Source organism: Sebastes fasciatus, chromosome 18 (genome assembly GCF_043250625.1).
Source record: "Sebastes fasciatus isolate fSebFas1 chromosome 18, fSebFas1.pri, whole genome shotgun sequence".
NCBI classification, from domain to species: Eukaryota; Metazoa; Chordata; class Actinopteri; order Perciformes; family Sebastidae; genus Sebastes; species Sebastes fasciatus.
In genome coordinates, this window is record NC_133812.1 from 9,536,638 (window position 1) to 9,550,579 (window position 13,942).

At 40.8% G+C, this 13,942-nt stretch overlaps 1 protein-coding gene across 2 annotated transcripts in view; it reads right to left on the reverse strand.

Moving 5' to 3' along the window:
* phip (PHIP subunit of CUL4-Ring ligase complex) overlaps nt 1-13,942 on the reverse strand; it is a 45,274-nt gene that overhangs the window by 8,712 nt on the left and 22,620 nt on the right. The window contains exons 18-35 of one of the 2 annotated variants that reach the window (XM_074616142.1): nt 13,795-13,917; nt 12,342-12,525; nt 12,145-12,247; nt 11,862-11,999; nt 10,426-10,523; nt 10,091-10,298; nt 9,746-9,856; nt 9,342-9,449; nt 8,154-8,278; nt 6,572-6,654; nt 6,364-6,475; nt 5,569-5,630; nt 5,295-5,450; nt 3,463-3,583; nt 3,251-3,376; nt 2,965-3,040; nt 659-718; nt 319-471 (exon numbers count right to left, since the gene is read on the reverse strand). In XM_074616142.1, the coding sequence (XP_074472243.1) occupies nt 319-471; nt 659-718; nt 2,965-3,040; nt 3,251-3,376; nt 3,463-3,583; nt 5,295-5,450; nt 5,569-5,630; nt 6,364-6,475; nt 6,572-6,654; nt 8,154-8,278; nt 9,342-9,449; nt 9,746-9,856; nt 10,091-10,298; nt 10,426-10,523; nt 11,862-11,999; nt 12,145-12,247; nt 12,342-12,525; nt 13,795-13,917 (2,147 nt within the window). Of the gene's footprint in view, nt 1-318; nt 472-658; nt 719-2,964; nt 3,041-3,250; nt 3,377-3,462; nt 3,584-5,294; nt 5,472-5,568; nt 5,631-6,363; nt 6,476-6,571; nt 6,655-8,153; nt 8,279-9,341; nt 9,450-9,745; nt 9,857-10,090; nt 10,299-10,425; nt 10,524-11,861; nt 12,000-12,144; nt 12,248-12,341; nt 12,526-13,794; nt 13,918-13,942 lie in introns of both variants that reach the window. The other variant, XM_074616140.1, reaches the window with a different exon arrangement.

Genomic DNA, 13,942 nt, shown 5'->3' on the forward strand with positions numbered 1-13,942 from the left:
CTCAAGTCTGTTTTACAATTTTCCTCCTTCACAACTTACACATCCATTAGATTTGGTCTTCATTTCACATGCTGAATGGAGAGGCCTTCAGACCAAACAATCCTTTTGCTTCAAATACCACTCCTTGTGTAATTGAACTGTAGCCACTTGTGCCCCAGACCAAGAACCAAAAAAAACTGAAAATGCAAATTTAATCTGAGCCCAATGGAAATGCACAATGAGCAAAACTCGAATCACATCCAGATGAGTTCAGTTTCTTGAAGTAGCACACACACAATAACAGAATAAAGGAATGAAGAAGAGTTGTTGCATACGTACCGGGTATTCCTGCAGGTCCACAGGTTCTCTGAAGGGCTCAGAGTCTTCACACTGGAAGATGAGATCCAGCAGCTCCTTACAGCGTCCCCTCCACGCATGAGGGTCGTACGACGGGGGTCGGGTTCGCAGTTGGCGCTTCGTGGGCCGACGACCCTGTACATAAAAACAAAAAAAGACGAGTAAATGGAAGTAACTGTACAGCCTCCTCTTCTTTATAGACGCTGGATTACGAGACAGTGGAGAAACTTCTAATGCAAAATGTGAGATTTAAGAGTTCAGTATGGTTTGTTTTAACTTGTCTAGGATGCATGGGAACATGGCTCCCGTCAGATATTGTTACCTTGTGGTTTCGCGTTGATGTTCCAGGAGTATTAGTATCTTCATCCTCCTCCTCATCATCCTAAATAGATAGTAGAAGGGGAATTACATGAAGGTACCATATATTGTACTCTACCAAGCTCATGTACTGTAGCACACATGGGTAAGATGCTGCCCCAGAGCTGCCCCAGAGCGGTCTCAAAGGGAAAAAAACAATCAATAAAATGCAACATTATATTAATGAATCTCGAGGCGAATGACTACAAGGAGTCTGTACTGCTATTTAACTAGATTCCAACATAGGGTGCTGTCTAATTTTAGATTGGACTAAAGGCCTCAAGTTGACTCTTGCTCCCTACCCTCAAGTGACGAAACTAACGGAACGCTGGCTACCACAGTTCCTTCACATTTCCCATTTAAAAATTCCGTACTTTTCCAGACTCAAATTTCCAGACTCTCGGTGGATTTTTTATAGAGAGTATAAATAGCTTGATGTTTATTATGTAAATAAATAATGTAAAATCCAACTGTTTACATGTATGTTACATTCTGACTATGCAGCCTGTACTATTATGCTGCCAAATAATTTTCCAGAAGATTGTAGCCAGGTACTGTAGCTCATACAAATCAATTAACACAAAACCCAGCCAAGTGCATGTGTTAATGTTATTCAGTTTTTGTCATGTACATTTAAATAACTGAATATATGAATAGTCAATAGTCTGGAAACAAATATTTTTCTATACTCTCTTTTGTCCATACTTTTCCAGACCTGGATATCACTAAAATCAAATGCCATACTTTTCCATACTGCGTAGGAACCCTGCTGCCCTGGATGTGCTAACCACTACTCTCACAGACCTCCACACCAAGTTCAAACTGCCTTTTCTCTGAGATTGAACGAGAACCGGAGCTGGTATCCTCTCCCCTTTCATTTGACAGCGAGAAAGCGCAAATAGAAGAACTGATTGACATCCAGTGTGATCCTGCTCTCAAGCTTAAGTTCACTACATCCACAATGGACAACTTCTACGGCTCACTGAAGAAAACGTAGTTTCACAACCTGTGCAGGATGCTTGTTTTGTTTGCATGTATGTGTGTGAAGAAACTTTTTCTGTGGTGAACTAGTCACACCACAGATCACGGCTGAGACATAAACATCTGTCCTTCTTCTTTCAACTCTGCATTTCAACATCAGACATGACGCCAGAGTTTTTCTTGTAAAGAGAGGCGACCGTCTCCATTGTTCCCATTAGGCTCAATTACTCTCACAGTTATAATACATTCTCATCGGTTATTTACACAAGTAAAACAGAACAGAAAATGAATTAATGTATTCATGAATAAGACAATGTAAATATTAGCCTAATCTTTTCTTCATTCAGTGATGCAGGTCTGTACTGTGATGGTATTAAAGTTAGAGTTAGCTACACAAGTATAAAACTGTCTCACACAGTTACACAAGTAATGAATTCATGTATATATTCATGACTATGACAATGTGTTTGTTCATAATTAGTCTGTGAATATTAACATTTTCTTCATTTAGTGATGCAGGTCTGTACTCTGATGGTAAATCTTACGTTTTGATCATTGTAAAGCAGTCTGGCTTTAGTCACTGTTTATTTACTGACATAAATAGAATAAATCGTAGAACAAAACATTAAAATCTCTTGAGCTTGTTTTGACCTCAGACCTTATATCAACCTTAAATCCATTCAAAAAAACTATTGACTTTGAGACGAGGGAACCAGAAGTACCAAAAATGCTAACTAATTTCCGGGTTTAAGGACTCATTCCTTTAGCACTCTATTGTAAAGCAACCTGTCACGTCCACCAAATTCATGTAGTTTACCATAATTCAACACTATGTGTTTCAATTCAATTGTCCAATGTGTGGCCCTTACCGAAGTCAGCATGGCACTCTGGAAATAAATGTTGCCCACCCCTGTACTATAGGCTGCTCTGCGATAGAATATTTAATTATATCAACGATTCCCAGCAGCCTTTCAGGTGTAACATAACTTGTTTTTCATGTGTAATGGTGTTATTGAGCTGCCAAACTAGATCAACTGAGAGGACGAATCAGATTATTATAAATACGGTTTTATGACAGCAGCATTTTTAAAATTGAATTACTACTTTTGTTGTTGTGAATTACGCAATACAATATCCAATTCACAGCATATTTTGGAATTGAGAAAAATTGTGCTTTTTTGATACAAATTAAATAAACAATATGTTGGCATTGTGAGAAATCATGTGATCAATATCAGCCATTAATTAGAGCAAAAATTGCAGTGTAAACATGTAGATATGCAAACGCACCTCGTCTTCAGAGTCAGAGAAGGTCGCCTTCTTCATAGTTTTGTAGAGGGGCATGATGTCTGTCAGATTTGGGTCCCTGAATAAGTCAAAAGGAGAGAGCAGAAATGACTCTGTGTCTGACAGTACACATGTTGTGGAACTGGAAAATAATCTGAATTCTTTAGGAGAAGTTCTTGATAACTTTAATTATAAATTATAATTATTTTCCACAGAGTGCTTTAAGAAAAACTTCTGAACTGGTTAATTAACATTATTCTCCTCTAAAACAACAGGATACTGTACTCACTTAATGAATTGCAGCATGAGGTCTGAGACAAACTTGGCGGTGGTGACAATGAATGATCCGGGCTCATTGAACGTTTGGGCGTTGTGTTCGATGTAACGAGCCTCCCACATCAGAGAGGACAGCCGTCTGAAAAGCAAAGAAAAATATGTTGAGTGTGTGTTTAATTCTCTCTCACACACACACATTCTGTATCACAACCTGATGTGAGGTACCTGTAGAAGCGGTTCACCAGCCTCTGCCGTATGCTGCTGAGGTCAGTGACGTAGGCAATCACCGTGCAGTATGTAGGGTAAGCTTGTAGGTCCACCGGAAAGGCAAACGGCGCTGCCACGTCTGGGGGTGGATGAAAGACAAGTGAACACACAAGAAGAGAGGATTATTTACTGCAACCCATCCTCTGTAACAGACCAGCATTTAGTAACACACTTAAAAAGGTACAGTGTTTAGGATTTAGTGGCATCCAGTGGTGAGATTGCAACCAACTGTATACAACTTCGCTCAGCCCTCCCTTTCCAATGGTACATGTCCACAGCCTCCATTCTTTCCGCGCTTCCCATTCATTGTCTATGTAAGCAGCCGTGCCATGCAATTGGCGGCGCGATTCGAGAGACGGGGCGTCACGTTGGCCACTCCTCATTTGCAAAAGGTTGAGGTCTAGGCTACTTTATGCAAATCAGGTGCATCCGGCGCGACTCACTGCCTCTGGAAACTCTCAAGAAACTTTCAAACCGTTGTAGATCTAAAATAAAGATAGATTTAGCAACGGCATGGCTTTTTTCTTTCATAAAATGTTTTCAAACACATTTCGGTGAACTATTTTCATAATATACGAGAAGAAAGTTTCCAAACGAGCCGGCATCTTGGTTACGGTTTGAAAGCTGGGAGTAGCAGCCCACGAGGTAAAGCGTTCGTCCAATCAGGTGCCAAGTGCTTTGTGTCAAATGGCAGCCCATCAAGCGTCCAATGCTGGGAAGGGAGGAAATCCTTCACGATAAAAAACGCCGTATGGACATGTACCACCCACAAGACTGCGGTAACGTGAGCCGCCGAGTGCAAAACCATGGTAACGTTGTGGTATTTTTCAGGACCATCACCTCGCCTTCTTTAGGAGCAACGGAAGTCAGGTAGCGGCTGGTGGTACCACGGTTTTGCACTCTGCAGCTCACATTACCGCAGTTTCACAAGCGTGTCGGACAACTACGGTGGCCTTCAGGTAACGTAAAAATGCGAAAGGCTCTCTCTAGAGCCGGTGTTTGGTTTGCCCGTTCTGGGCTACTGTAAAAACATGGCGGACTCCATGAAGAGGACCCGATCCCTATGTTTATAGCTCATTCTCAGCTAACGAAAACACAACGATTCTTAGTTTCAGGTGATTATACACTAATGAAAACATAGTTATGAATATTATATTCCATTTCTCCTAATAGATTCCCCGAATTGCTACACACTGGAACTTTAACAAAGGTGTATATCGTATATCGTATGTATATGATATATGTCTCCTTCCAAATATAATAACCTTCATATGTGAAATATTACAACAGCAATACAAATAAGCTACATTTTCCTGCTTGTTCAGAATATTCTTCCCTAAATTTAGAAGCACCCAGAAGAGTTAATATGAATGTTGTCCTGTAAACCAGCTGCAGCATGGAGCGTAGGAGGAACAGGGAGAGATCTAGAAGGATTAAGTGTGCTGGCTGTTGTTTGTTTAATCCCCAAACCGTCACTAGAGGGAGCCTTCACGCCAGCTTTCTTCCACTGGGAGGGTTGCAGTAACACAAAGCGTATTCCAAGTATGACATTACATCACTTAACAGGAATTCGAGCAAGCACCTCAATATGTGGCTGAACGTGTCAGCAGCTTATTCTCTTTTAATGTATGAACCCTTCTGGGCTCATGCTGATGAGCTCAGAGCGGTGACTCATACGAAGCGTCCTGCTGCTTTACAAGAAATGTGGCCACGTGGCTTAACTTCACACGCCTGATTACATGACATAACGGGGTCTGTTTATTTTCACAAGGGGCTTGATGACGTCGTACCGAGTGTGCAGAGCTGGTCGATGGCTTTGATGATGCGTTCGCACTCCTCTGCGCGCGTGCGGCAGCCCCATTCCCCGTCCATCGGCACGTACAGCAGCTCCTTTTGCTCCTCTTCTACCAGCGGGACACTCATGCCCAACTCATCAGGGAACGTGGCTGCACGGGAGAGGAAAGCAACTGAAAATTCCACCAGAAATGTTGAAATTTAAAAATAAAATTACATTTGAATTTGTTTAAATGTGTGCTGTAGTGTGGGTGTATTAGAGAGACCTACCATCATCAGGGATGGGCTCCATGTCCCAAGGACTCATCTTCTCTGTGTCTCCATTGTCCCAGCTGCATGGAAAAACAGTTTTGATATGAATCATCATCACATTCTAGGCTTTGTGTTTGTAATTTGTTTTTGTTCTTAATATTTTGCAGAGGTGCCGTATTTCCAGCATTGACGCTCCTCTCCTACAGCCTAAGGTGGATGTCATTCTCTAACAAGGTCTCTCTAATAATGTGTGACCGTAAGCACTCGGTGTTGACAAGAAAAAGTAACTCAAACAGACAATATGCTTATTAATGTTTCAAACTGGAATGTCACCGACAATGAGCGATGCAAAACAAAGGGCAGTTTTAGTTGGCGTCGTTGTTGTAAATGTCAAATTCAAACCGTCATCCGGGATCGTTTTCATTGAGTTTCTTGAGTGATTCAAGCCACGAGGTGTTTGTGCAGTTAATGAGTGTTGTGAGAGGAGGTGTCAGCGGCATAATCACAGACAAATTCCTGTTACATGTAAACCATTTTGATGAAGCAGTTTCACATTTCTCATTCTGTCGGTGGGGAAAGTCGTATCGAAAAATTCGCTCAATCTCAGGATTCACTGAGATGCCAAGAGATCTGTTGTCATTTCTGCCTGTTCACAGTTTGTTAAATGGGGTAACACCCATTTATCAATTTGTGACGCAAATTAGGGAGAAATTAGGAATTCTTGGTTTGATGCAATAGATCTCGTTGTTAATGTAAATGCAACAGATTTATCATGTGAAATGAGATAGTGCAGCCCTAAGTAGAGTAACGTACCAGACATTGTAGCACTGAAACAGGCTGTCGGAATACTGAGACTGGTAGGGCTCCTGGCTCTCAATGGTCCCAAACCACCAGGCATCGTCAATCACTGACCGAAACCTGTCACCTACACACACACACACACATCACAGTTAGTTTAGATCTTTACAAGAGAAGAACTTCATAAACTGACCTAGAAACTACAAAGGATAAATTGGCTGACCTATACTCCACTGCCTCTTTCTGGCGTTGTCAAACTGCTGGCGCAGTATCAGGAAGTCAATGACATCGGGCATGTCGTGGTATCTGCAACAAGACAAAATTGTACACATTAAGTCAAAGGCTGCAGCAAAGCGAATAAAGAATGAACAAAGCAGCCATATAAACAGTGTAAAACAGATAAAACACAGAACATTTATAGTAGCAATTTCCCATTCCCATAACAGTCTTTACTTTATAATGTCAGTCAAGATTACTAAATTAAATGTTTTAATAGCTGCGGTCTTGTCTGGAGTTAAGACCATAATTACTAAGAAAAAGAAATGTTACATTCAGACTTAACAGAAGAGGGGGGCACATAGATTACTTAGGAGAATAGTTTCACATTCTGTCCGCACTGAAAAAAAATGTGAAAAGGTTCAATTAACCTCTTAACAATCCGACGGTTGGTGCGGTCGCTATTCTGTCTTTCTGAGGTTGTAGTGGGCTCAGTGCTAGAGCTTAAGTGAAGGTAATGATATCATATGAAACTAGAAATGTCATGCAAGCATGTCGGGAAGAACGCTAAATAATGCTCAAAAGATAGGCTAAATTTTGGCGAGGAAAGACTGGCATGGCCATTTTCAAAGGGGTTCCTTGACCTCTGACCTCAAGATATGTGAATGTAAATGGGTTCTATGGGTACCCACGAGTCTCCCCTTTACAGACATGCCCACTTTATGATAATCACATGCAGTTTTGGGGCAAAAACCATGCGGTTTCTTGCATGCAGTATGAATGTGTTATTTTCGCCTAAACTAAAATGGTGTGGAATTACATAAATTGGGCATCACTGGAAAGCTGAGACTCTTGTGGATTCAATGAGTATTCATGTGGGATAATGTTAAGCTCCATAGTAGCTATTTCATATACATAGTGAGACCATTTTTTAAAAACTTGACCACACTGTATAAAATGACCTTCGGGGACCTCACAGGGATAATCACAGCCTCATGAAACTTTGCAGCCACAAACTAACGACCTAGAGCATTCAGGGGATGGATGGCTTTCCTAGGTAGACTGACAACAAGGGGATTTCTGAGCAGTTTCCAGAACAGAAGTTTTGGAGGGATTATTGATCATTTCTTATCAATTCTCGATTGGTAAAAAATGGATAAATTTAGCAACAAATCTGTGTAACAAATGGTTACAACCCAAAAATTGCTTAACAACTTATGAAACATTATAGAGCGTGGAAATGGCCATCATATACTTCAATCATAATATTCTTAGCCTTTATATACTCCCACAATTTATTTTAATTAAATTAATTAACTAATTAATTCATTAATGTTTATTTCTGATGTAAGACTAGAACAACTTGACACACAGTGCTTAGATGCATCTCAAATTAATCTTCAGGTTCCCAGCTTTCAGATGATGTACACCACTTCTATGTGACATCTACTGTTGACATTTTATTTAGCCCTGAACATCCCCTGTCAACCACCCGCACCCCTCTAAAAAGTTCTTAAAAGTGAATCGCTTGATAAATATTATTAAAAAGCCAAAGCACACGCTCTGAAGCTCAAGAGTGGGACTCTTACTTCATAGAGAAGGATCCTCCGGTCAGTTTGCCGGTGTCGGGGTCCAGGAAGGAAAGCTTCAGACAGCACAGCGTGGGCAAGCCCACCTCGTACTTGATGCCAACTATCTTCATCAATTCCTGCTCCTGGACACCACAAATAAAAGAACACATAATTAATACAACTATTTTCCTCTTAGGAAAAGTCAGTAACATAGCTTGGAGCCCTGTTGCCTTAAACATAGTCCAATGCACTCTATTGGTGTATTATGTAGGCTGAGAGTGCTAGCAATGCTACAGTAAGTTGTCCCAGCTGAGCAAACGGAGAGAGAGTAATGCTTTCATGTTTCCGTGCCTGTTTCTTCAAATCACAATAAAAAAGAGAACCCTGCATTTCACACGCTACAGGCAATACATTCATAAAGATGCACACTGTCCCCCCCCCTGCAATGCATTACGGTCTGCTGTCAGCACAGAAATTGCTATTCGGCCCTCAACACATGGACAAAGAAATGAAAAACGTGCCAAGTAAAAATGCAATCCCATAAGCTGCTGTTACTTTAAAGAGTTGAAGTGTGTTTTTGTAGTGTGAGAATTTTTTTTTCTTCATTCTTTTAAAGACAGCTTCATATACAGGGATGAAAATTGAAACTCTGCATACATTTTTTTTTTTAGTGGAGGTGTATTTTTAGAACGGAAAAGGGATTTAAGTCCACATGAAAGTGAAACCAGATAGGTGTCTGTGGTAAAGAAGGAATACCGCCAAGAGGTTTTCAAGCTATAACTGTGTGTGTGTGTGTTAATAACAATGAAACATCAGTGAATGATTACATCACAATAGCTTGTACCAGTTCCTAGGAACTGCTATGTATTCCTATAAAGACTGTGTCATTTTTCTATTTTTATCTCTACTACTTTGACCTTTTTAGCGCTTTTTTGGAAACATCCTTAAAAGAGAAAACATCACATTCTTCACTGTGATTTTTACTTTTATGTTCCAAATGATTTGTTATTAATTTAGCAGCTGTACAAATGTTCCTCTGTGTAAAGACCGTATTGATTTTTTTTTGTTACATGGATCCACTGTGATTTTTATGAAGGGCTTCTCCTCACTGGTTGTGTGCACACAAATAAAGAGACAATATAAATCTAAAGAGCGCTGTCTCTCTTCTGAGAGTCTTGAATCCATCTTTGTCAAACTGTTGCTCACCCGTAGCTCCATCTTGTGCCAGGGCTGCTTCTTAGGATGGATGCTGTAAATCTTTTTTTGTTTGGCCATCTCCACGTAGGCTTCATGGCCCTGTCGGAAGTAGTATACCTGCACAAACACATATACATCATTTCCAATATACCACAGAAGACAGAACTGTATCTTGTATATTTCTCGTGTACGTTATGTATATATTTCTGGAATGTAACCGTGTGGCAATAGCATTTTAAGCTGCTGAGGATGACAATGTCAGTGTGCCCCTGAGTGTAATGGCCATTGCCGCCTCATGGGGCCGCTAACTTTGGTGCAGACTAGTGTTGTTGCTATGTAAAACATGAGCCAGTGTTTTGGTATGAGCAGACATGTGGTGGGCATGTGGTGTAACGGAAACAGGAGGCGTGTACCTCGTCTCCCATCTGGGGTATGTAAGGACATCTCCGGGGGACCGTGTCGGTGATCCAGGCAGAGGGAAGCCACTCCTCCAGAGTTAGCCCTTGCTCCTGAAACTCTGTCCTCTGAATGACACACAACAAAATAAAAATATTCTGTAACAATTCTTTCAAAAGGAGGTTTTGCATCATGTTATTTTCTTCTCCAAAATGTATATGAAAAACAATGTACTTTTACGAATGGTCTTTTACATCCTGTTTAATCTGCAAATGAGTATTTGTTCAAATGGCTGATGGGTAATAACTTTGAATCACAGGAGGAAAATACTATTTTGTCAAAGGCCGTTTCTAATGACAAACCTTCCTCTTCTCCTTTGGCTGCTTCTTCTTTGGTAACGCGCCGTCTTTGTCCACTTTGTCTTTCTTCCTTTCTTTCTTCCCGTCCCTCTTCTTCTCTCCGTCTTCCTCGGAGCCGCTGCTTTTCTTTTTCACTTTCACGCTCTTCTTTGGCGGTTCAAGGTTGATCCCTGCGTCCGCCGTCCAGTCAGAGTAATCGCTGGAGTAGTCACTGAGAACACATCGCACAGAGAAGATTAAATACACAGATGTGTCTGCTTGTGTTTTTATTTATATAGAAGATAGGTGATATGATAAATGTGTGTGTGTGTGTGTGTGATATACTGTATGCGTCTTACCTTGAACTACTGTGGTCATCCGGCCAGGGCTCCTTTTGCTCCTCCTCCTTCTCCTCCTCTGAGGAATGCCCGTTGATTTGCCGAACCTCCGCCTCTCCCTGGGAACACACATCATTTTATGTTAGCACTCTACTGATGCTGGTTGGTGTGCAACGGACATCAACAAGAGATAAGTGGTTCTGAGCAGAGCTACAGACCTTTAACCCTTCAATGCTCACTAGGGCTGGGTATCGGTACTCGATAACTTTAAGATATCAAACGAAATAACCCAGTACCCAGTACCCAGTAAGTAGTATCAAAACTTCTCCAGTCAAACAATACCTGCAATTAATAATTTTTGTGCCCAGATCTAGAAAAAAAATTGTCATAGTATGTGATTGGAGTGGAAGGATTTTAAATTTTTTTATTTGGAGGGTCTCCTCTTCTCCACCTCTATCCCGCTCCAATTTTGCTCCAGTACCGCTCACACCATGAAGCATGCCCGAGCCAGAATGTATCTGTGTACTGCGCACGGTGGATGCGTAGGATAATTTCAGACTCGTGTGATCCAAACATTTCCAATAACTCCAAAGCATTGTAAAGTTCAAAAGTCAACAGTTATTTAAAAAAAAGATACATGTAATGATTTCCAAAATTCACAACATGTTTTATCTAACAAAATATTCTGCTTCAATCCATATTTGTTGGCGTTTAGCCTTTCAAAAACAGCATTTTCACTGCTGTCAAAAAACGATTTGCTCTCCCACTCAAGACACACAAAGGACGCACCTGTGATAACGGAGCGGTCTAACTGCAATCAAACAAAACTGATGAGTTATATTCAAAGAAAGTTGATTAAATCAGTTTCAGTCGTATACTCTTATATTCTTACGACAGGGTGTTCTTTTGAAACATGAACACAAAGAGCGAAAATACGAAGAGTCTAATCTATCAATCCATAATGTGTATTACATGTTCATATCTATGTTACATTTCAATAATTTGACGACAAGTATTGATTCTAAATTGATTTTATTACCTCCTCCAGAGTCTATGATCAGAACTGTGTCCATAGCAATGGTCTATTATTCATAGCAGCGGTCTGCTTGAAAGAAATGCCGTAATTGACCATCAGAATCAAGTATTCAACAAAGCAGTGTAATAAATAGTGATAAAGTCCCAGGGGGCAGTAAATGTTAGCATGCTAGCAAAGTCTGAGTAGAGGGTTTTGGTGAAATTGGCTGATCTAAAATTGGACTAGAAGAGAAATGAATACAAAAGCAGTTATACCAAATTAGACGAGCCAACAAAAATGAGAAAAATGCCTCAATTAAAAAAGAAAAAGCTTTTACTGCCTGAAGACAAAATTGTGTGTTTTAGAGAGGGCTTTACCACATGGATCCCCCATAAAGTATAAAACTAAATTCAAAACAAGGCAATGACAGCATCGTATCTACCTCTGAGGCGCTTTCATCGTCATCGGCAGCCTCGGCGCTCTGACGGCTCGTCTCCTCCATAGCGGCACGCGTGTGGTAGCCGTGGTTACCCAGGCTCCTCCTCCCCTCGTCAACCGACTCGGATGATGTCGGATGACCCTGAGTAATAATTCAACAAGAAATCTCTATTAAAATTAAACTGAAGTCCTGTGTCTAAGAGACGTTCAGTCATGAATAAAAAAGGTTATTGGAGGAAAATGATTATATTCATGTAAAATAATAATGTGTGTGTTAATTCACTCACCCTGCTCTCCTTGGGGAGAGAGTGGATGGTACGTCGTCTCCTTTCTGACTGATAGATATTGATCTCCTCCTCCCCTTTAGCCTCACGCCAGTTTATCTGTCTCCTACACAGTAAACACAGAGTCATGACATGCGTTAGTACATCAGTATCCCTTCCAAGAACAGGTTCCTCTTTGTGTTATCAGCTTTGTGTGTTACCTGACGGAGGCGTCCTCCAGCTCGGGGACCAGCACCCTGCGGCTCCAGGCTACCAGGTCTCCCTCCGTGGCCATCTGGCTGCGCGGGGCGTTGCTGTGCATCTGGCGGACGCCCTCGATCTGCCCGCTGCGACGCAGACCCACGTTGGGCGGAGAGTGCACCTCTGTGGGCGAACCCACCGACCCTAAGGGAAAGAGAAGAAATTGTGCTTTCAATTTAGCAGCAGCATTTACTGCAGGTGATACACTCGCTTCAAGGGAAAATGTCTCACTGGTTAACATACTTGATAAAGGATGCTGACACCATACTCATCCTTGTGTTTCTAGTAGATCATTCACTCATGGAAATATATCATGCATATACAAACACTTTAGTTTACCTTATGAGTGATAGCGGATGACTCAAATCATCTAAAATGTGAGTAAATTTGAATTTGCAGCTCTAAAATAAATGGGAAACGGCTGCAGCTAATTATCAATATTAATAATATTTCCATAATAGTTTCCGAAAGCTTTTCAAATATCTTATTTTGTCTGAGCAACAGTTGAAAACCCAAATATATCTAGTTAACTTTCACATAAGCCGAAGAAAAGCAGCAAATTCAGACTAATCAATTAATTGACTTATTGTTTCAGCTCTAAAAGGAACTGATTGGGTAAGAGAAACAAAGAAAGACTAGAGAGAAAAACAATCATTTGAACTAGCGGGGAGTCAGTTAATGGTATTTTATTATTAAAACATAATGGAAGCATACAATAAAGACACTCATGATTTTGTTCCAAAGCCAGGCTGCATGAAGGCAATTACTTCTCATAGTGTGTATGCTGATGTGTAAGTATGGAGCACCAGAGCCACAGACACGTGGATGATTTAAATCTACTGGCTGTTTCACTTAAGATGGCCAAAAGGCAAACGTCGCACTGATGCTACATTGATTATGTGAAGATCAGTTCTCTGTATTCACCAACTCTTTGAGACTGGGCTGTTTTATTGAACTTTATAGGTTTTCCTGAGTAAATCTCAGTGAGTTGCTGAAAATGCTTGTTTAGCGTAACTAGAAATAATATGAAATATTTTTGTTTCACAATACATTAATTCGAAACTAAATGATTGTTATTAAACCATTATTTTTGTGACTTGATCAAATATTATTACAAATGCATTGTGTGGTGTATTTTTCACACAGTTAATTTGACCAATTCATCATATCTGGATTAAAATGCAAATAAATCGGAGCTTGATTAACCTGCTTTAAACATAGATAGAGTTTGCAACATACAATTGCCACAATGTTTAGAAAGCTTCAGTATCTATTAAGACATTAAATTATCATTTGAGTTGCCCTGAGTTATGTCCTCGCTCCTCCCATGCAGGTGAATAGTTAAACTAAAACCACATTGAGAAGCTGCCCACACTACAATAGTATGACATTCCCATCATGACGCGTTCTTACCTCTGTTGGACCTGGTGTCATTCCCTCCCAGTCTTTGGTCCTGCTCCTGCTGCAGCCTCTGAATCATCGTATCCAGAGGACTGGAACCGTCCACCGCCTGCTCACTCACCACCTGGTTCAGGCCTGACACAGACAGCAATGGAGTCAG